This window comes from Aotus nancymaae, unplaced genomic scaffold (assembly GCF_030222135.1).
Source record: "Aotus nancymaae isolate 86718 unplaced genomic scaffold, 86718_ANA_hifiasm-v0.15.2.pri h1tg000040l, whole genome shotgun sequence".
In the NCBI taxonomy this organism is placed as follows: Eukaryota; Metazoa; Chordata; class Mammalia; order Primates; family Aotidae; genus Aotus; species Aotus nancymaae.
In genome coordinates, this window is record NW_026988454.1 from 38,116,424 (window position 1) to 38,141,231 (window position 24,808).

General features: G+C 36.7%; 1 protein-coding gene across 1 annotated transcript in view; it reads right to left on the reverse strand.

Annotated features, from left to right (window-relative positions):
- The window catches only part of LAMA2 (laminin subunit alpha 2), an 886,276-nt gene that overhangs the window by 77,645 nt on the left and 783,823 nt on the right, over positions 1 to 24,808 (reverse strand). Inside the window, exon 41 of the mRNA XM_064360706.1 lies at positions 13,669 to 13,771. Within this exon, the coding sequence (XP_064216776.1) occupies positions 13,669 to 13,771 (103 nt within the window). The remainder of the gene's footprint in view (positions 1 to 13,668; positions 13,772 to 24,808) is intronic.

The following is a 24,808-nucleotide window of genomic DNA, read 5'->3' on the forward strand; positions in this document are numbered from 1 at the left end:
ATGGCAGTGGTGGTATTCAAATCTGCATGGTTTCATTCCACAAATAGTGCTAACTACTGCCTTCTACCAGGGATTGATAGTCAAAACCAGGGATTAGTAGAGCATGGCGGGTGGTAGTGCTCCTCCTACTCTCACCCTCAACCTTTTCTTCCTGTTTTCCTCCTTTCCTTTGTCTTCCTCTCATTTTCTCGCTTGTTGTCTTAAAAAAATTGGTCACAGTTACAGAAATCAGAGAAGCCTCACCTAAGCAACATACATAACCAAATTTTAATTATTCAGAGTGGATTAGCATTGTCTACGTGCAAAACTAGGAGGCAAATATGCGAAATGCTCCATATTTTTAAGAATAATGAGTAAAATATGAGGATAGGTGTTCACAATAAAATAAATATAAATAATCAATTATGAAATTCTTAACAAGCACTCAATATTATCATAAAGAACTGTAAAACTAAGCAACAGTGAGATGTCATTTGTCATCCAGATTGTGGAAAGTTAAAAGTATGATAATGCCAAGTGTTCACAAGAGTGCTAGTGGAAGTGCAAATTGATTCCATTGTTTAAAGAGCAATTTAATAAGTTTATTAGAATTTTAAATAAACATGTATTTGGTTTGGCAGTAGTACCGACAGAAATTTACCCTACAATATACTTGTAAAAGATTCAACTTTTGGGATACTCATAGCTCTCTATTTGTAATAGAAAAAAGGGGAGTGGGGATAAAAATACTCTAAAAAGATTAAAGTACTGTTTGTATCAACATAGGATGTTCATACAATGTTCATATGCAACCTATAAAAAGAAGTAGATGAGTGGATGTGGACATAAAACAAACCTTAAGACCTTTCCATGAAAATAAGCAAGATGCACCATATATACAATGACACATACGCAGACATTTGGCATGGTAGGGTCTGGTGGGAGCTGGGTAGAGAACACACCAAAAACCTTTACAGTACTTAGAGTGAGTAGAAAAGAGGAATGAATGAGGCAGTTAAGAGTGCCATGAGGGACAATGTACTAAAATGTCTTATTTTATACCTGATTGTGCTGGGTAAATTACTTTCCATGTGCATATATTTGTATATTTTTATTTTTTAGAAAACATAAACCATCTAACTGGGGAAGAAAGTTATTTGCTATCTTGATATTATTTGCCAACACCAAGACTGTGGTTTTCATTACTTTCCTGGTACCCATAGAAGGCAGATGGGAGAGAATATGCCCCATAGAATAGGGCTGGAGCAATCTTGATTTGTGTGTGTGTTCACCCCTTCCAGAGGTAGTGCATGTGGCTCATTAGAGGAGCCGTGCAGGCCATAGGTAGCTGGAGAACTATGCTTGTGTTTATTGGCCTGCATCTGCAAAATATAGCAAAGAAAAAGCTGGATGGATGGAGGATTCTGAACTATCAGTGTCCAGATGTGAAGAAGAGTACTGAACATATTAATTAATGACCCACTCCATTTCATATAGAGTTTTACAGGCAGACATCTCAAAACTCTGTTATACTACAGATTAGAGTAATACAAGCATATAACATTGTTTAAAGTGTCTGTTGTTAAATTTCAAGCCAAAGAACTGACATCACTGAAAAACAAGGCATAAAATATTCCAGCAAAGCATGGCTCTAAAACATCAATATGTCTACTTTAGTAACTAATATATTATTATTTTATATTCTAATCCAGCAAAACATACTTTCCAAGTAATTGAATTTCTCCTCTGTCAATCACAATTCATCTTTCTTATAATACTTCTGTTATTTTTACTGTTTATACTAAAATAAAATCTTTGGATAGGTTACTAAAAGCATACTCTCTGAAATAAAGCCAGTCTGATTGTGGCTGTGATATCCAAACAAATTATTTGAGAATAAAGGGCTGCTCTTTTGATATTAGCCTGACAGTCTTCAACACTTAAGAAAATGGAACTGTACAAATTTCCTTTTTCAGCTTCTCGATTGGATTTAATTTTTAAAATAATGAAGCATTCAAATGTTCTAGCAAGCAAGATATTCATGTATGATGAAAAAAATCATTAATTTGAAGGGCATCCCTGGGTTTATACCACTTTCTGCATTCTCATAGCGAAATACTGGCTGAATAATTGGACCAATTGTTCAGAAGAAAGTCTGACCTGAAGAATATTTTTGCTGCTGCCTCTCAAGTTCCAAAGCAATGATTATCATACTCTGTATTTTTTGTTCTAGCAAGTCACAAAAATACAGAATTACATTCTAACCCTGTTCTGATTTTTTGTTTAATGTTTCAGCTGCTTGACTCTGATCCTTATTAATTTGCCCTTTCTTATGCTGATCATTTTTTTCTAAAGTAGTTTATGGAATTTCTTGAACCAAGTCTAAACATTTTGTAGCTTTGGTGATAGAATTAGATGAGTAGAAGCTATTCAGAGAAGAATTGCAAATTTCAAGATGGAACTTACAAAATGATAGAGAGAAAAACCTAGAAAAATAAGCACTCCAAGGCTGATTTTAACCAAAAGATGGAGGAGACATAGTGTATCCATAATTAAAATGTCAGAAAGAACTGTTGTGGTTCAGTTTGAGTTGTAACAAGGGTGAAGAAACAGAATTATTGATAGTTAAAAGGAAATCCAACTGAATTGTTTTACTTGTGATTTCGGGAGAATAAGAGGAAGATCTAATTTATAACCCATAGTTACATTTTTTTAGATTCCCTCTCCTTATTCCTATTCAGCTCTCCTACCCAATAACAGAAGCCTAGTCATTCTATTTTTTCTCTAAAGATCGCATTCTTTAACCAAAACTCAAAGGCTACACACACATACGTCTTTAGTTCTAGCTCTACCTTTCTCATATTCTCTTCATACAGTACAAGACAAATGTCCAAGAATTAGTTTGGCAAAGGCAAGGCTCATAAAATGAGGGAGTGGAAGAAGTAGAGTAGCAAGGGTAGACTTGGAACACATGGACAGTGTAATTTTCCTTTGTCACATGCCCATTGAAATGGCACAGGATAGATATATCCAGAATAAAAATTGCAAGGCAGAGTTGCCAGTCACTTGCACTAATAATGAGCAGTTATTCATGTTTATCGTGTCTCTGGCATGGTGCTAAATATAAATTAGGGCTTAGTTATATATATATTAGAACTAACTATGTATGATCTCAAAATAAAGCTGCTACACATTATTTCTCTGATCATTAGTAACGCTTTCCTTTATACAATTCTAGTAATGAAAAAGTAGTCTGGTACAATGAAATCGTTATAAGACACAGGGTTGGAAGATGTGGGTTCAAATGTCATTTCTATCTCTTTTTAGATGTGACAAATAAAGATAACATCTTCCTTCATGTGACTGATGTGGAAAATAAACTGGGAGATGTATGGCAAAGTGCTGGATTTACCATAGGCAGTTAGTAAACGGTAATACACTGACATTAGTTTGATAATTTTCCTGGCGTGTTTTACCAGTTTTTATAATACTAATATTATTTATGACTTTATTTCTTCTTCATTTAAACTACCTGGTCCAGATTCTAAGTTTATTTCCTTTTTATATTTCCTAAGCATATGTATACATACATATATATTCCTTACTTTACAACTAAATATCAGGATGATTTTAATAAATTTTAGTAGAAATGTTTAATTTGGCTATTCAAATTCCATCCAGTTGAGTTTCCCAAATAAATTTTTTATTTTTTATTAATATGAACAGTGCACAAATAAGTGCCCTGAAAGAATTCCCCATTTACAAGGATGAAATACAGGAAAATGCGATGACTTTTGAAAGGACCTAGTTAAATGAAGTCTACTGCCAAATTGCCCGAAGATAACATTTGCAATGAACTTTTTCACTTCCATGGCATTTTATTTATGAACCATTATGTGTACAGACTCATTATGACTTTCAATTTGTTTGTTTTCCAAAATATGAAAGAATATTCCCATTTTAGATTTCCTTGTAGAAAAAACGTAGTTGATATAATTTCTTTTTCTACAAGTGTGCTTCATCTTTGTTCTGGGGGCTTCTGATTTAGAGCGTAGGTTAATCTCTACAGTGTTTCTATCTGTAGTTGTAAAGCATAAAATTTGAGATAAACCTAAGACCTGTATCAGGTCATGTGGTAACCTTGATTTTAACCTTCCTGGTAATGAGTGATTTTCGCTACTCTTGAATATTCACCAATTCACTCATTTATTGAGCATTTTTTAAGGCCATGAATGTTAACGCACCACTTTCTGGACTATGGAAGAAGTTCAGGGTTTTTGTCCAGCAGTGGTTGAAAGCAACAGCTTTGGAGCCAGATGACCTTGAGTTACACTGTTGACTCCACTGTATAACTTCCGTGGGACCTGGAGTAGTTCACCTAACCTTTCTGAAACTCATCTTTCTCATCTCCAAGTATAAATAATGACACCTGCCATATAGGAAATTTGTGAGGAAAAAATATGGTATCACATATAAATTATTTACAGTTCTTAGTTTGCTATTTGGGGTAATATTTAGGGGATTCTCTCCATGTAAATATCTCCATGTCTCCTCAGTTGCCTTGTGACTGTAAATAATTGATGCATTAGAGACAATGGATCTTTCTGACTCTGATAGTGTTTTCTTACTATATTTTTTAATATTAAGCAATTTCTGCAAAAACAATGAACAAAGTTTCAAAACTAAATAGTACTAACAGACCAGTAAAAGTGGTAGATTGCTGTCTCACTCCTTTTAAAGCCTTCCATACCCTAAAGGCATTCCCTGTGAACCCTGGTAGCTGTTCCTGGTAGAATATATCTTCTTTATAGAACTAAACAGCACTTTGGGAGGCTGAGGCGTGCGGATCACGAGGTCAAGAGATCGAGACCATCCTGGCCAACATGGTGAAACCCTGTCTCTACTAAAAATACAAAATTTAACTGGGCGTGGTGGCGCGTGCCTGTAGTCCCAGCTACTCAAGAGGCTAAGGCACGAAAATTGCTTGAACCCGGGAGGCAGAGGTTGCAGTGAGCCGAGATTATGCCACTGCGCTCCAGCCTGGCGCCTGGTGATGGAGCAAGACTCTGTCTCAAAAAAATAAATAAATAAATAAAATAAAATAAAATATGTTTCTAATGTTATTTATTGATGCTTTAAATTTATTAATTATCTCTTGATGTCATTATAATTGGTAACGATTTAGTTTTCTTATATGCCTACTCATTTAAACCCTTGTTTCAATATAGTTGACTCTTTAGTTAAATAACTGTAAACATTCTACATTGTCCCAGTTCACTGTCTACATCATTATTATGTAAATATTGCCCATTGTTGAAGCAAGCAATGTATTATAATTAAATTTCCTTTGGTATATTTTTTTAAATTTTTCCTCTGACAATGTTTAAAACACAATGAATTTTAAATTGGATTTAAAATTCCAATTTGAAATGCAGGCTGGGAAAGCCAAAATAAATTTCCCCCCAAATATTCAGATCTTCCTCTGAAGTGTTAACAGAATCTGCATAGGTTAATCTTATCTTTAGTTAATTAATTAATCCATTTTGTCTACTTAATCTTAGTCTACTTCTTGGCTTATTTATTTATTAAAATTTTTTTTTTTTTTTTTTACAAAATATATAGAGACAAGGTCTCACTATGTTGCCTAGGATGGTCTCAAACTTCTGAGCTCAAGTGATTCTCCCTCCTTGCCCTCCCCAAATGCTAAGATTACATGCTTAAGCCACCATGCCTGGCCTTTATATTTTTATTTTTCTAGTTAAAAAATTTTTACAAAAAAAGTGTATAGATGAGGTCTCTAATTTTTGGTTTTTCTAAAGACTTATCTTAAATCTAAAGTGTTGATTTTTTGTTTCTTGTGAAACCTTGATACCTCAAAATTAGCTAAGAGAATTGGACATACATACATGTCAATATTATATATTTTCAGGTTATTTACAAAGCATTTATTGATGAATGTAGAAAGAAATTTTTAGGTTGATGGAGAGAGATAGAAGAATTAGAAAGTATGACATGTCATTGGAGAGTTTCTTACTTTGTGAAAATCGGCAGAAATCAAGTTATAGGAATTTTAAGAGCAATTACAATATCCTATATCAAAAAGAACAGCATAATTCAACATCAAATTGTCAGTATATGCATTTGTTTTTATAAATAATCTTTTAAAATAATGTATATTCCGTAAAAGTGTGATTTGAATGTGGTTAATCAAAAACATCTCATTTTAAACTGGTTCTTACAGAGGCATTGTATAATATTAATTAATATAATAAAGAAGATTGATAAAGACAAGAGCCATGGGCCTTTCAGATGGGAGAAACCATATGCGGTGAGTAGAGGATGGCAGAGGATGAGTGTAGAGAGGGGGGTGTGTATACATGGCAGAGGAGTCCAAACGCAGCTTGCTGAATGGAAGGAGATTCATGGGGGACCTTTGGCCTAAGGATCAATAAAGTGTCCAGATTTCATATAGCAATACACCCTAGGTCACATAGTGCCCTGGTGCCTATTTGAAAACTATCACTTCCTCAAGACTCTTTACTCGTATCTGCTGGAAAATTTCTACAGTACATTTACAATGACATCACATGTAAATGATGTCTACTAGAGTTGCACTATGGACAACCTGTATAGCCACAGGCAGCAGCCTTGGAATGAGAGTCAGTTAATATTCGATGAAGGGGCAAATGTAATATTTGGAGAAAGACAGTTTTGGTAATTGTGCATAGGGGTAAGAGAAGAATACCTCAGAGTTTGCTGTCATACAAACTTATAAGGTAACAGATTAGTTATGGGGCAATAGCAGCGACTGGGGAAACAGAAAGAAATAGATCTGAAAAATCTTTCAGACCTTTCTTTGTTTTGGAAAGAAAGATCTGGCAGGATTTGGAAATGGAATGGATGCAGCAGGTGTTACAGAGAGAGGTGTCAAAAATAACAAACTGAAACAGTGAAGTATTTTGCAAAACAAACAATAACAATAGAAATAGAGATGAACAAAATAATGTATTTGCCTCTTTGTCCATTCTGGATGGCTATGTTATAAATTTGTATAAAATTTTTATTACTTTCACTACAGAAGTAAAATGAAAAATTATTGAATAGCAGTTTATTCAAATTGTTAGTGTTCTTTCACTTAAATAGTTTTGTTTTACATATGAGGTGTGGCCAACTTTACTAAATTATACAATATATGATGATTTTATACATTTTATTGATTGTATTATATTATACTGAATTTCTACCTTTGGCTAGTTTAAGGACATGAGAGGTACAATTGCACTTGAATTGTTTTACTATACTTTTTCATCCACTTGTATAGTCCTTTACTTTTTTTTTTCTTTTTGAGACAGGGTCTCATTCTGTTGCCCAGGCTGGCATGCAGTGGCACGATCACAGCTCACTACAGCCTCAACCTCCTGGGCTTGACTCAGGTGATCCTCCCACATCAGCCTCTGGAGTAGCTGGAACTACAGGCTCACATTACCATGCCTGGCTACTTCTTTGTATTTTTGGTAGAGATAGTGTTTCACTATGTTGCCCAGGCTGGTCTGAACTCCTGGTCTTGAAGCATCTGCCTGCCACAGCCTCCCAAAGTGCTGGGATTAGAGGCGTAAGCCACTATGCCCAGACGTTGGCTTCTTGGAGATTTCTAAAGACCCCGTCCCCTAAGCCAATCCAAATACCCAGTGCAAGATCTTGAGCCCTAGCTAGGAAAGAAGAGCACCTGAGTGAGGAAGAACAGAAGGTGAAATCTACAACTGTATTTCTCTCCTAGGTCTCCAGCCAATTGATTTGATAAGGTTGCTACACCCAGTCTTTGTACTTTTTAGAGAAATCCCTCCAATTCTCTGTATTATGTAGGCAGTCATTGAGTTTAGTGACAATGATTAGGAATGGTATCGTTTTCTGAACCTTTATACTTCTAGCCTTCTTTCATGACTGTTACTCCTGTGCTTCCCTTTCCCCAGTAGCTGTCACAAGTTTGGGATGTGTTTTATGTCCAATTACTTACTCTGCACAGACAGACATATATACTAGAGTGACCATGTATGGGAACCTCAGAGATGACTGTCTTACAGGGAGTCAGGTTATGGAGAAACCCTCTTCTGATCTGAAAGTAAATTAGATCTTGTTCACAATGAGCACCATGCTTGCATATGCTCTTCCTCCCACTAGGGGGTCATAGTAGGAGCTTCAGGAAAGGAGGGAAGGTGTACTTGTCTGGTAGCAGGTTCTGCAAAGATTTAGGATATTGGGATAAAGGGTAATCCCTTCTGCAGCCAGTGGACTGAAAAACTAAAACCACCAGACATCAACACCCACATTTGGCTCCTCTAGGACATGCTGACTGGGTTTGCAGGCTTGTTTACTTTTGACCAGCAAGAAAATTGAATTTTATACCTTCAATAAGACGAATACTTTTTGGTTTAACACAGGACCCCACCATACCTTTATGTTATCTGTCAGGTTCTTGAAGGCATTTCTGTTTATCTCTGGTCTTGACTAACTTACTTCCAAAAAACCCCACAGAATCCCAGACTCTGATTCTGAACATACAACAAAGCACAGATCAGTTTTTAGCCGTAACCCCTATTTGTATCGCACAGGCTTTTGTCTCTTGCTGAGATGTTATACGGGAATGTTCTGAATGTTTGTTTCTTGTCCTCTACTCACATGGTGAGGTTGGATATGACAGGCTACGTCTCACTCTTAGGGATAATCTTTCTAATAGATCCTGCTCCTCCCTATTTTTCAATATTTTGCCACTTTTCATTTTTTCTACTAATCCAAGTGTACCCTGGTTTTATTTTTTGATTTCCACCATTCACACTCTAAAGGAGAAAGCAAAACTCTGTATGAGGAATCAGCAAATTCACCTAGAAAAGACTGGTTTGTTCTCCAGACCACAGAGGGCCAGGGGACCCAGGCTTAATGTCATCCTTTTAGTCTAAAATTGTTGTCAATAGAGCCAATTTTGCTTGTCTTTTACATGCCTGCTATGGAAAGGCTGATTCAGGCAAATGGTGGTATACAAATTCAAAAGGAGCATATCTTTAATAATAAAAGGATCCCTTAGTCAAAATTGAGCTCCTGTATCATACTTTGGTTTAGCAGCACTGGAGTATTCCAGTTTATTCTCTTTTTAAAAAACATAAAATAATAACACAGAATCTCAACAGATTAGCAATTGCAAGTGTATTACATCCATGATCTCAGGATCTTCATGACCCATTTGTCTGAACAGAATGACTGAGTGTTTGGAGGTCCATAGTATAGAAGGAAGATTTCAATTGGTTTGATAAAACTTAATGATTGGAATAATGTTTCATACTGTTCTCCGTGTGGGACAGCACCATATGTCAAGCAATGCACTGATTCATTATTCTTGCACTTGGGAATAGATTTTTTTTTTTAGTCAACTTTATGAAGAAGAGTCTATTGTTATACATGGATTTTCAGCTGTGCAGGGGATCCATGCTTTTCAATCCCCACATTATTCAAAGGTTAACTGTATTTATATACCACAGCCTATAGTGCTATGAGACAAACCACTTTCTTTAAACAAGCTGTCACAAAGCTCCAGAGAATAGATTTTTTCATTTCCTGTGTTATCTATTTTATAGACATGTTACCTTTTTTTTTTTTTTTTTCAGTCAGTCTAGCTCTGTTGCCCAGGCTGGAATGCAGTGGTGCAATCTTGGCTCACTGCAACCTCTATCTCCTGGGTTCAAACAATTCTCCTACCTCAGCCTCCCGAGTAGCTGGGATTACAGGCACCCGTCACCACACCCAGCTAATTTTTGCATTTTTACTAGAGATGGGGTTTCACCACATTGGCCAGGCTGGTCTTGAACTCCTGACCTCAGGTGATCGGCTCGCCTCGGCCTCCCAAAGTGCTGGGATTACAGGCATGAGCCACCGTGCCAGGCCAACATGTTACCTATTTTTTTTTAAGTAATTAAGTAATTTCATTTATCTTGGGCAAAGGCAAAAATTGGATATAAATTAAGAAGGAAATACAACTGAAAAGTCAGTCAGTATGAGATAAGATGTACAATTTTAAAATCTTAGTATTCTCAAACTTTTAATAAACCAAGCTGTACATTTTCCTTGCCTTATACACATTCCATGAGAACCTGAAGTTAGTATTTTACTGAAATTTATTTTTATTTTTATTATTAATTAATTATTATTTGAGACAGGCTCTCACTCTGTCACCCAAGCTGGAGTTCAATAGAGCAATCTCAGCTCACTGAAATCTCTGCCTCGTGGGCTCTAGTCATCCTCTCATTTCAGCTTCCTGAGTAGCTGAGTAGCTAGGAATATAGGCGCGCGCCACCACACCTGGCTAATTTTTTTTTTTTTTTTTTTGTATAGATGGGGTTTTACTATGTGGCCCAGGCTGTTCTTGAACTCCTGGGCTCAAACAATCTGCCCACCTCGGCCTCCCAAAATGTTAGAATTACAGGGCATGAGCCACTGCGCCCGGCCTAAAAAAATTTCTTGTCCACCTACAAAGTAGTATTAATTCACCTGGTGGTATTAATTCATCTTCTCACTCTTTCAGTCATCAATTTGTACCAAGCCTCATATCCATCAACAAAATGCCTTTTATTTCCACAGACATTCGATCAGTGCAATGTAGACAGGCTTCAAATCTCAAACTCACACAAGGGCAAATTTACTTTTAACAGATGTATATTCAAAAATTAAAAAGCAAAACAAATTGCTCCTGGCAAGTTCAGACTCCCTCAAGGCAAGGACAGCATAAAAATGGCAGGGAGCAGTACTAAGTCATTCATGACTAAAGCTCATGAACTAACTGAACTGTACTGAATTGAACCAAGCAACACATTAGAAATATGGAGGGTATACTGGCCCCACCATTTTTATTCTTTCTAACTCCAGGCACCATAGAGAGAGAAATGACTAAATCTCTATTTTAATAGCTGCTGTCAAGAGTTTTGCTCTGTAGGGCCTATTTCAGCAGTCCCTGGTGGTAATATATGGCATTTCCCTGATTAACAGCCATTTTATAACCAGTGTAATTGACCACAAATCAGAGAAATGTCATAATGTAGCAAGAAAACATTCCCATCTCCGTCATAGCCTTGGCTTGGTTTTCTAGAGGAATTATTACTTCAGTAGTTTGTGGGTTTTCATTACTTTAAATAATGTACTACCTGAACTACAAAAAAAGACATTTAAACTAACGAACATTTCTATCTCCTAACCCTTTCTACCATGCTTTTCTTTAGATTTCCTTTTCTCTTAGAAAAAACATGCCTAAACATAATTTTTTCTCTTTATTTTTATAATATCAGTGTTTATGGGGAAATAGAGGCAAGGGCAGGACTCGGGGAGCATGAGGTGGTTAAGGCACTCAGCTCAGGTGCAAAATTTAAAGGTGCATTAAAAAATTCTGCAGCCAGGATAAAAATATTTTAATACAGTATGTAAAAAATCAAAATTATGCAATAAACAAGATACATGATGAACAAATTTGATCTCCATTATAAATGACACTTTAATAGTACAATCCTTTGGACTGTGCACTACAGGCAAAATAAAACTCCTTACATACATAATTCTGCACAGCAAATAGGTCTTACTGCAATCTGAAGAGTGACTGTAGAAAGCTAAAACCTGTGTTCCTATTGGACAAGTGGACTCAATCTTCATTTTTATAAAACCAGTACTGTGGGGAAACAGAGGCAAAGGCAGGACCCTGGTATTATTAAAATCTTAAAGACAGGATTGGTTCCTGCACTTGCAGGACTCACTTCACTCACTTCCTCCCTATTCCCGGCCCTGGGCAAGGGTATGAGATAGGAAGAAGTGACCACAAAGTCACGGGGTTGAATCCACTTGTCCAATAGAAACACAGGTTTTGGCTTTTTATAGTCATTCTTCAGATTGTAAAAAGAGGTATCTGCTGTGCAGAATTAGGTATGTAGAGAGTTTCATTTCACCTGTAATAGCCCAAAGAACTGTACTATTAAAATGTTACTTATAATGGAGATAGAACTTATAATTCTATATCAGCCTCTACTGAGACCAAAACATGCCAAATATAAATGATTTTTCAACCTCTTTTCTTTCTGAGATAACACCAACACTACTTACTGTAAAAAAATAAGTATTTCCTCATTTGAGCTGGCCACTATTATGCATATTAGAAATAAACAGTTAACAAAACCCCATGTCTTTCCTCAAGAAGATGAAATGCCAAAAATATATACATCTATTATGCATCAATAAAATATTTTTTTAATTTAAAAAAGATGGAATATTAATTAGTCCATGATCACGGTGGTTTGACAAGTCTGTAAGATAAGTACATGAGAGAGAGCGCATGTAAATCAGATGAGGTGTTAGGTTTCATGGAAATGATGGTATTTGAACTAAATCCTGAAGGTCTGGGAGAAAGCAGTTAGACAAAGAAGAGGGATGAAGGATGAAGCATTCCAAGGGGAAGAAATAATACTGAAAACATGAAGGCTTGGAATAGTAGCATGTTTGGGAGGAATTATGAATACTTAGGTAAGGTTGGGAAGACAGATACGAGACAGAAAACGGTAGGGAATGAAACTGGGGAGAGAAACAGGTGGCAATTCAAATGAGAAACAAGAGATACGTGCATGAGATAATAAATGTAATGGCTCGTATGGAGAGCAGCCATGTTTAATGATATATTCTTAACATAAAACCCATAATATAGCAGTAGATATTTTGTGCATTTTGACCCTTGAATAAGAAATAAGATACAAGAAAAATGTATTTAGGGCTGGGCATGGTGGCACATGCCTGTAATCCCAGTACTTTTGAAGGCCAAGGTGGGAAGGCTGCTTGAGGTCAGGAGTTCGAGACCATCCTGACCAACATGGTGAAATCCCATCTCTACTCAAAATAAAAAAATTAGCTGGCATGCTGGCACACACCTGTAATCCCAGATACTCAGGAGGCTGAGGTAAGAGAATCACTTGAACCTGGGAGGCAGAGGCTACAGTGAGCCAAGATCACACCACTGCACTCCAGCCTGGGTGACAGAGCAAGACTTTGTCTCAAAAAAAAAAAAAAAAGAAAATTTAATTTTTTTTTTCTTTTTAGAGACAAGGTCTTACGCTTTCACCCAGGCTGGTGTACAGTAGTGTGATCACAACTCACCGTAACTTCAAACCCCTGGGCTAAACTGATCCTCCTGCCTCAGCCTTCCAAGTAGGTATGCCTATGAGCTCACACTGTCACACCTGGCTAAATTTTTTTAAAATGTTTTGTAGAGAAAGGATCTTGCTATGCTTCCCTGACGGGCCTCAAATTCTTGGCCCCAAGTGATCCTCCTGCCTCAGCCTCCCTAAACACTGGGATCACAGGCATGAACCACAATGGATGGCCTGGGTTTGATACTGTTGAAAACTTATTATGCTAAAAGTGACTATACATTAGATGCAGGTAAAGTGATGCTATAGAAATAAAACTTACAAATTATGAAATATTACCCCAGTTGAAGTGAGATAGGTAGACAAAATTTATAAAACTAGTGAGAAAGTTTACTTGCATTAAATAGATTATAGAATCATCACAAAAATCATGCTAAAGAAATTATATTCTCCAATAGTGTGATAGAATATCTTATCAGTAACAACACAATTAACTGGAATGTAATAAAACTATGGCCACACTGACCTTTTACATCATTTGCTAACTTCCTGGCTTCATTAAGAATCCTGAAGCTTTTCTGAAGAGAGCCTTTGGCATCTTCCTTTAATAAACCCCGAGGACCTGTTGCCTGTGGACAGAAAAACCAAAGTCATACATCTAAAACCATGGAATAATGGAGTGAAGGGATCCAGAAGGCAGTAGGCACGAAGAGTTTCCCTTTGGGAAAGAGTTCCAGGCTGCAGATACAGAATTGTAAATTATTAGCACATGTTTGGTAGTTAGGTTAGGAGACTGTTTATTATGGTATGAGAGGAAGATCTAGAACAAAGTTCTTGGGAACTTCAATGTTTAGGGAGTAGGTAGAGAAGGTGGAGCTGACAAGGTGTCTGCGAGTCCAGAGAGGAAAAGGAGAAATTAGGAGAGGATGACATTATGGAAATTAAGAGATGCAGAAGCGACTCAATGCATGATGACTGGTGGTGTTGCAAAGATATAACTGGTCAGTATTATCACATGCTGCAGCGGTCAAGCAAATGAAGAACTAAACACATCCCCTGACTTTATCCCTAAGTAAATTTCACTCCAGTTGTGGAGGGATAGGGGAGCATTTCCTGTACCTCCGAAGTACTGAAATAAGAAAGAACACGCTCCTTTTAAAAAATGCATCTTAAAGCAGTATGGCAAAACACAATCTTCTAAATGACAGTATCTGAGCCACAATTATCTCCAAGCAAAGATATATTTGTTTAGGCTTAGATTTAAAAAGGTGACACAAAGTTAATAGAATGATATGTAAAAGGAATGTTTAACTTCAATGTCTAGTTACCCATTTTAATAGTGTTTGCTCCTTAGCAATCATTACATAATTCATATATGCCAAGAGATAAATCAAATAGGATCTTATGTGTAAATTTTAAATTGGAAAAGTATTGCAAGTGCAACAAGGGCTGGAGAATGCTAAATACTTACTGTTGAAGATATAAATCTGAACTCAGATGATCACAGACAGAGCACTCATTAAAGGCATCTGCACTGCCTTAGTTACATTATTTTTATCAGTCACATTATTTGAACATTAAACTAGAAAAAATTACAGAACTTGGTATGGCTGTGGTCAAATTTATTTTAATGTATTATTCTAACAGCTTTCAGGTGAATAATCGATTGCTCATAGAACAGATTGATTGTACAGTACTATGACATCTACAAAAAGATATATTGGAAATATCTACATAAATAAAAAGGGACACTGAACATAGTTCTTACAAAAGACAACCTTGGCAAATTATTCTCCAGAAAACTGATGGATGTTTTCCACTGGGAAAACAGGAATTCTCATTTCTACAGTTCTCTTGGGAATTAGATACAGTAACATCACATAAGTGTCATTTATCTTGGAAAAAAAAAGTGTCAAAATTAATGGCAAAGATACAATGCACTTTAACTCACAAAGTAAGCCTCAGGTTACCCACTTAGATTCTAGATTTATTCCAAATTTACACATTGTTTTTAATCCCTTGCTTACAGGTTTTCCAAATCAAAACAGTTAAGAGACAGGAAATTACAATGAAAGAAAGTGTGACGATTCTCTAAACAGACACATGAAAACAGTAGAAGTGACAGCTGACAATCTGTCTGACAATGAGCAAAGAGAAGAGAAAACTCTAAAAAGTAGAGAGAAGAATTTTTAAAGCTCAGGAATCTGAGCCAATTTGGAAGAGATAAAATGTATAGAGATAAAGTAGGTCTCAGTAGATGCCAACCTTATTGTAGTAAAATAACCAGGGATGATAATACGATCCTGAATCATCAAGATAATATGGGTCATTTATAGTACTAGATAAAACTAGACAAAAAAGAAAGAAAAGAAAATAGCTTTCCCCAGAGACTTGGTGAATGCTTTTTGTAAGAATATGATCTAAGAAGCATTTAAAAGTCATAATTTTAAAGCTAACCTCAGGTGTGCAAAGTGAGGTACAGGATAAAACTAGAAAGAGAAGGTTGATTTGCTAGGCATAAGAAAATAAAAGGAATAGCATCAGTGGCAAATTGATAAATAAAATGTGGTACATACACACCATGAAATACTATGCAGTCATAAAAAGAATGCGATCATGTCCTTTGCAGGAACATGAATTGAGCTGGAGCCCATTATTCTTAGCAAACTAATGCAGGAACAGAAAGTCAAATGCCACATGTTCTCACTTATAAGTGGGAGCTAAATGATGAGAACACATGGAGACAAAGAGGAGAAAAACATACACTGGGGCCTATTTGAGGGTAGATAGTGGGAGGAGGGAGAGAATCAGAGAAATAACTATTGGGTAGGAGGCTTAGTTCATGCGTGTTGAAATCTGTACAACAAACCACCATGATAAGAGGTTACCTATATAACAAACCCGCACGTGCACCCTTGAACCTAAAATACAAGTTTCAAAAATTAAAAAATTTTTAAAAATTTTAAAAAAGAAAATGAAGGGAATAGGTAGGAAAGAAAAGAGGAATATGGCCCAAACAACAGTGAAAGAGGCTAAAATCTGAGCTGTGGAAATTGTGAAGGGACAAGAGGTGACCAATACTTTTTAATATTTTTATTGAGGTAAAACTGGCATAAATAAACCATGCATACTTAAAATTTACAATTGGATAAGTTTTGAATATATACACCCATGAGATCATTACCATAACCTTGGTAGAGAATACATCCATCATTCCTTTTGAATCTCTTCCTTCTATCCTTCCTTCTCTTCCCTCTGGTTGCTTTCCATCACTGTCGGTTTGCATTTCATAGAATTTATATAAACAGAATCATTCTATATGTACTCTCTTTTTGTCTGGCTTCTTTCACTCAACATAGTTTAGACATGTTGTGTGTGTATCCATATTTGATCCTTTTGATTGGGAAGTAGTATTTCATCGTACGGATATATACACATCTGTACAACTTTTTGGGTGAACATATACCATCATTTATCTTGGAGTGAATACATAAAAGCAGAATGCTTGGATCATACAGTAATTTATGTTTACATTTTAAAGAAATTATCAACCTGTTTTCTAAAGTATATGCAGTGTTTATATTGCCACCATCAGTGTATGAATTTCCATTTGTCTACATCTTTGTTGATACTTGGTATAACCTGTCTTTTAAAATTTTAGACACTCTAATTGGTTATCATTTTGGTTTTATTTTATGTTTTCCTTATGACTAATAACATTGAGCTTGCCCACATCTTTGTGAATATTCAGGATAGCCTTTTAAAATTTTAGACATTATAATTGGTCATCATTTTGATTTTGCTTTGTGTTTTCCTTATGACTAATAACATTGAGCATCTTTTCACAAGCTTATTTTCCACCTTCTTTGGTGACGTATTTGTTTTATTTATTTATTTACTTACTTACTTTTTAATTGTACTTTAGGTTCTGGGGTACATGTGCAGATCATGCAGTATTGTTGCATAGATACACACATGGCAATGTGGTTTGCTGCCTCCATCCCCCCGTCACCTACATCTGGCATTTCTCCCCATGTTTTCCCTCCCTGACCTCCTTACCCCCCTGCTGTCCCTCCTTTGGCCCCCGCCAACAGACCCCAGTGTGTGATGCTCCCCTCCCTGAGTCCATGTATGCTCATTGTTCATCACCCGCCTATGAGTGAGAACATGTGGTGTTTGATTTTCTGTTCTTGTGTCAGTTTGCTGAAAATGATGGTTTCCAGATTCATCCATGTCCCTGCAAAGGACACAAATTCATCATTTTTTATGGCTGCATAGTATTCCATGGTGTATATGTGCCACATTTTCCTTGTCCAGTCTATCGTTGAAGGGCATTTGGGTTGGTTCCAGGTCTTTGCTATTGTAAACAGTGCTGCTATGAACATATGTGTCCTTGTGTCTTTATAACAGAATGATTTATAATCCTTTGGGTATATACCCAGTAATGGGATTGCTGAGTCAAATGGAATTTCTATTTCTAGGTCCTTGAGGAAGCACCACACTGTCTTCCACAATGGTTGAACTAGGTTACACTCCCACCAACAGTGTAAAAGTGTTCCTATTTCTCTACATCCTCTCCAGCATCTGTTGTTTCCAGATTTTTTAATGATCACCATTCTAACTGGCATGAGGTGGTAGGTATCTCAATGTGGTTTTGATTTGCATTTTTCTAATAGCCACTGATGATGAGTATTTCTTCTTATGTTTTTTGGCCTCATATATGTCTTCTTCTGAAACGTGTCTGTTCATATCCTTTGCCCACTTTTGGATGGGTTTGCTTGTTTGTTTGTTTTTTTCTTGTAAATCTGTTTTAGTTCTTTGTAGATTCTGGATATTAGCCCTTTGTCAGATGGGTAGATTGCAAAAATTTTTTCCCATTCTGTTGGTTTCCAGTTCACTCTAATGATTGTTTCTTTTGCTGTACAGAAGCTCCGGAGTTTAATTAGGTCCCATTTGTCTATTTTGGCTTTTGTTGCCAATGCTTTTGGTGTTTTAGTCATGAAGTCCTTGACTATGCCTATGTCCTGAATGGTTTTGCCTAGGTTTTCTTACAGGATTTTTATGGTGTCAGGTCTTACGTTTAAGTCCTTAATCCATCTGGAGTTAATTTTAGTGTAAGGTGTCAGGAAGGGGTCCAGTTTTTCTGCACACTGCTAGCCAGTTTTCCCAACACCATTGGAATTGCCTCCAGGGCCTCTGTTCTGTTCCATTGGTCTCTATCTCTGTTTTGGTACCAGTACTGTGCTGTTTTGATTACTGTAGCCTTGTAGTATAGTTTGATGTCCGGTAGCATGATGCCTCTGGCTTTGTTCTTTTTACTTAAGATTGTCTTGGCTATACAGGCTCTCTTTTGGTTCCATATGAAATTTAAGGTGTTTTTTTCCAGTTCTGTGAAGAAGGTCATTGGTAGCTTGATGAAGATACCATTGAATGTATAAATTACTTTGGGTAGTATGGCCATTTTCACGATATTCATTCTTCCTAACCATGAGCATGGAATGCTTCTCCATTTGTTTGTGTCCTCTCTTATTTCCTTGAGCAGTGGTTTGTAGTTCTCCTTGAAGAGGTCCTTTACAGCCTTTTTTATTTGTATTCCTAGTTATTTTATTCTCTTTTTAGAAATTGTCAATGGGAATTTGCTCATGATTTGGCTCTCTGTTAGTCTGTTACTGGTGTCTAGAAATGCTTGTGATTTCTGCACATCGATTTTGTATCCTGAGACTTTGCTGAAGTTGTTTATCAGTTTTAGGAGATTTTGGCTGAGATGATAGGGTCTTCTAAACATACAACCATGTCATCTGCAAATAGAGACAATTTGACTTCCTCTTTTCCTAATTGAATACCTTTATTTTTTTTTTCTTGTCTAATTGCTCTGGCTAGAACTTCCAATACTATATTGAATAGGAGTGGTGAGAGAGGGCATCCTTGTCTAGTGCTGAATTTCAAAGGGAATGCTTCTAGTTTTTGCCCATTCAGTATGATATTGTCTGTAGGTTTGTCATAAATAGCTTTCATTGTTTTGAGTTATGTTCCTTTGATACTTAGTTTATTGAGAGTTTTTAGCATAAAGAGCTGTTGAATTTTCTCAAAGGCCTTCTCTGTGTCTATTGAGATAATCATGTGGTTTTTGTCTTTGGTTCTGTTTATGTGGTGGATTATGTTTATAGACTTGCGTATGCTGAACCAGCCTGGCATCCCTGGAATGAAGCCTACTTGATCATGATGGATAAGCTTTTTGATGTGCTATTGCAATTGGTTTGCCAGTATTTTACTGAAGATTTTTGCATCTATGTTCACCATGGATATTGGCCTGAAGTTTTCTTTTTTTGTTGAGTCTCTTGACAGGTTTTGGTAACAGGATAATGTTGGTCTCATAAAATGATTTGGGAAGAATTCCCTCTTTTTGGATTGTTTGGAATAGTTTCAGAAGGAATGGTACTAGCTCCTCATTGTACATCACATAGAATTCAGCTGTGAACCTGTCTGAACCTGGACTATTTTTGGCCAGTAGGCTATTAACTGCTGATCCAACTTCAGCCCTTGTTATTGTTCTATTCAAGGTTTCAACTTCTTCCTGGTTTAGGCTTGGGAGGGTGCAAGTGCCCAGGAACTTATCCATTTCTTCCCAGTTTACTGGTTTATGTGCATAGAGTTGTTTGTAGTAATCTCTGATGGTAGTTTGTATTTTTGTGGAATCAGTGATGATATCTCCTTTATCATTTTTTATTGCATCTATTTGATTCTTCTCATTTTTTATTTTTTATTAATCTGGTTAGTGGTTTATTTTGTTGATCTTTTCAAAAAACCAGCTCCTGGATTTATTGATTTTTTGAAGGGTTTTTTGTGTCTCTATCTCCTTCAGTTCTGCTCTGATCTTAGTTATTTCTTGTCTTCTGCTAGCTTTTGAGGTTTTTGATCTTGCTCCTCTAGTTCTTTCAATTTTGATGATAGGGTGTCAATTTTAGATCTTTCCTCGCTTCTCATGTGGGCATTTATTGCTACAAATTTCCCTCTAGACACTGCTTTAAATGGGTCCCAGAGATTCTGATACATTGTGTCTTCTTTTTCGTTGGTTTGGAAGAACATCTTTATTTCTGCCTTCATTTCATTGTTTATCCAGTCTGCATTCAGGAGCCAGTTGTTCGGTTTCCATGAAGCTGTGTGGTTCTGAGTTAGTTTCTGAATTCTGAGTTCTAGTTTGATTGCCCTGTGGTCTGAGAGACTGTTTGTTTTGATTTCCATTCTTTTGCATTTGCTGAAGAGTGATTTACTTCCAATTATGTGGCCAATTTTAGAGTAGGTGCGATGTGGTGCTGAGAAGAATGTGTATTCTGTGGATTTGGGGTGGGGATTTCTGTAGATGTTTCTGTTAGGTCCACTTGGTCCAGATCTGAGTTCAAGTCCTGGATATCCTTGTTAATTTTCTATCTCTTTGATCTGTCTAATTTTACAGTAGAGTGTTAAAGTCTCCCACTATTATTGTGTGGGAGTCTAAGTCTCTTTCTAGGTCATTAAGAACTTGCTTTATATACCTGGGTGCTCCTGTATTAGGTGCGTACATATTTAGGATCATTAGCTCTTCTTGATGCATTGATCCTTTTACCATTATGTAATGCCCTTCTTTGTCTCTTTCGATCTTTGTTGGTTTAAAGTCCATTTTATCAAAGACTAGGATTGTAACTCCTGCTTTTTTTTTGCTCTCCATTTGCTTAATAAATCTTCCTCCATCCCTTTATTTTGAGTCTATGTGTGTCCTTGAACATCAGATGGGTTTCCTGGATACAGCACACCTATGGGTTTTGACTTTTTATCCAATTTGCCAGTCTGTGTCTTTTGATTGGGGTATTTAGCCCTTTTACATTCAAGGTTAATATTGTTATGTGTGAATTTGATCCTGCCATTTTGATGCTAGCTGGATGTTTTGCCCATTGGTTGATGCATTTTTTTTTTCATTGTGTCAATGGTCTTTACCATTTGGTACATTTTTGGAGTGGCTGTTACTGGTTGTTCCTTTCCTTGTTTAGTGCTTCTTTCAGGAGCTCTTGTAAAGCAGGCCTGGTGGTGATGAAATCTCTCAGCAATTGCTTGTCTGTAAAGGATTTTCTTTCTCCTTCACTTATGAAGCTTAGTTTGGCTGGATGTGAAATTCTAGGTTGAAAGTTGTTTTCTTTATGGATGTCAAATATTGTCCCTCACTCTCTTCTCGCTTGGAGGGTTTCTGTAGAGAGATCTGCCATGAGTCTGATGGGCTTCCCTTTGTGAGTAACCCGACCTTTCTCTCTGGCTGCCCTTAGTATTTTTTCCTTCATTTCAACCTTGGTGAATATGGCAATTATGTGCCTTGGGGCTGCTCTTCTTGAGGAATATCTTTGTGGTGTTCTCTGTATTTCCTGGACTTGAGTGGTGGCCAGGCTTGCTAGATTGGGGAAGTTATCCTGGATAATATCCTGAAGAGTGTTTTCTAGCTTGGATTCATTCTCTCCATTATGTTTAGGTACACCTATCAAATGTAGATTAGGTCTTTTCACATAATCCCATGTTTCTTGGAGGCTTTATTCATTTCTTTTCACTCTTTTTTCTCTATTCTTTTCTTGTTTTATTTCATTGAGTTGATCTTCAATCTCTGATATCCTTTCTTCTGCTTGGCTGATTTGGCAATTGAAACTTGTGTATGCTTCCTGAAGTTCTCATGCTGTGTTTTTCAGCTCCATCAAGTCATTTATATTCTTCTCTAAGCTGTTTATTCTAGTTAGAATCTCATCTAACCTTTTTTCTAGGTTCTTAGTTTCTTTGCATTGGGTTAGCACATTTTTTTTATCTCTGAGAAGTCTGTTATTACTCACCTTCTGAAGTCTGTTTCTGTCAATTCCTCAGATTCATTCTCCATCCATCTTTGATCCCTAGCTGGTGAAGAGTTGTGATCCTTTGGAGGAGAGGCATTCTGGTTTTCAGTGTTTTCATCCTTTTGTGCTGGTTTCTTCCCATCTTAGTGGCTTTATCTGCCTGTGGTCTTTGTAGTCAGTGACTTTTGGATGGGACCTCTGAGTGGATGTCCTTTTTGTTACTGATGAAGTTATTTCTTTCTGTTTCTTAGTTTTTCTTCTAACAGTCAGGCCCCTCTGCTGCAGGACTGCTGGAGATCCACTCCAGACCCTGCTTGACTGGGGATCACCCATGGGGGCTGCAGAACAGTAAAGGTTGCTGCCAGTTTCTTATTCTGTTATCTTTGTCCCAGAAAGGTACCTGTCAGATGCTGGCCTGAGCTCTCCTTTATGAGGTGTCTCTTTGGGTATAGGGGGGTCAGGGAGCTGCTTGAGGAGATAGTCTGTCCCTTATAGGAGCTCAAGTGTTGTGCTGGGAACTCTGTTGTTCCATGCAGAGATGCTGGGCAGGTACTTTTAAGTCTGCTGCAGTGGAGCTCAGAATTGCCTCTTTTCCTAGGTGCTCTGTCCTAGGAAGGTAGGCTTTATTTATAAGAGCCTGTCATGCTGCTGCCTTTTTTCATACATGCCCTGTCCTGCATGGAGTAGTCTAGTCACAGTCTGCCAGCAGAGTCATTGCTGAGCTGCTGCAGGCTCTGCCTAGCTTCTGTGTGAACTGCCTCGGTAGTGGTGGTCGCCCTTCCCCGCATTGAGCTGGACCATCCCGGGTCCAGCTGCTGCTTTCTGGGAAACTCTCAATCCAGAGTGTTTCAGATTGCTTGTTTTGTAGGGGTAGTATCCGTCGAGCCAGATCACTTGGCTCCCTGTCTCTGCCCCCTCCCTTTCAGTTGAATGGGTGGCTCTGTCTCCCAGGCGTTCCAGGCACCAGTTGAAAAGGCCCCCAGATTTGTGTGAGTTTCTGTGCACCAATCCGGCACCAGCTGAAACCACCATGCTGAAAACTCATGGCGCTTTTCGGCCCAGGAATCTCTTGGTCTGTGGGCAATGAAAATTTGTTTGGAAATGTGGTGGGCACTCACCTTCTATACTGTTCTTGCTGGGAACTGCACTCCAAAGCTGTTCCTATTCAGCCATCTTGGATCGATAATCGGTGATGTATTTGTTTAAATCTTTCATTTGGTTATTTGCTCTTATTTTTGAGTTTTAAAGGATATATGTGAATCATCTGGATACAAGTCTTTTATCAGGTAATTTGGAAATACATATTCTACATGTTTGTTGTTATCTTTCAATTTTTAAAAAAGGGTTTTTTCAAAGGAAAGAAGTTCTCAATTTTGATGAAATTTAAGTTGGTATTATTTTTTTCCTTTTGAGGATATGCATTTGGTGTTGTATCTAAGAATCTTTGCTTTAACCAACAGCACAAAGATTTCTCTTACATATTTTTAGATGTTTTATATTATTATGTTTTACAGTTAGTTGTAAAAACATCTGTTTTGAGTTAATTTTGGAGTATGGTGCAAGATACAGACTGAAGTTCATTTTTTTGTTGTTCATGGATATTCAATTCCTCTAGTAGAATTTGTTAAATATATCTTGTATTGCTTTTGTATTTTTGTCAGAAATCATTTGAACATACATGTCTGGATCTATATCTGGACTCTTTAATCTGTTCTAATAATCTGTTTGTCAATATTGATACCAACACCATGCTTTCTGATTACCATAGCTAGGTAGTAAGTATTAAAGTCAGGTAGTGTAACCTTTCCAACATTTTTATTCTTTCCAATTCCATATGAATTCTAAAATATACGTGTCAATTTTAGAAAAAAAGCTTGCTAGGATTTTTACTGGTATTGCATTGAATGTGTACATCAATACATAGAAAACTAAGATTATAGGAATATTGAATCTTCTGATTTATGAACACGATATATCTCTTGATTTATTTAGGTCTTCTTTATCTCCGGCATATCATTCACATTTTTAATGCTACTGTAAATGGTATTCTTTTAATTTCAACTTCCAATTTATTTTTGCCAGTTTTTAAAATGATTGATTTTCACATATTGATGCCATATCTTATAAAATTGGTAAGCTCATGTATTAGTTCTAGTAACTTTTTTGATAGGTAGCATTTGATTTTATGCTTTTTAAACTCTTTTGTTTATAGAGATGGGGTCTTGCTATGTTACCCAGCTAGTCTTAAACTCCTGGCCTCAAGTGATCCACCTGCCCCAGTTCCTAAAGCTCTAGGGTTACAGGCATGAATCACCAGGATTTTATGCTTAGACTTCTATAGTATCTGTGAATAAAAACAACTGTACTTATTTTTTAATCTGGATGCCATTTATTTCCTTTTTCTTGCCCATTGTACTGACTAGCATCTTTACTACAATGTTAAATGGAAGTGATGGAAGCAGATATCCTTGCTTGTTCCTAATCTTAGTCTTCTGCTAAGTATGATTTTAGCTGTAAGTTTCTTTCTTCTTTCTTTTTTTTTTTTTTTTGAGGCAAAGTCTTGCTCTGTCACCTAGGCGGGAGTGCAGTGGCAAGATCTTGGCTCACTATCTTTTTAAAAATTAATTTCTATAGTGATCAGGTAGTAAAGATCCCCTACTCTTAGTAGGCTGTTTTTAAAAAACAGACATTGCATTTTATCAAATGCCTTTTCTGTATCAATTGAAGTGATTATATGTTTTTGTTTTGTTTTGTTTTTGGTTTCTTTTAGTTTGCTATACGGTAAATTGCACTGACTAATTTAAATATTAAACCAATCTTACA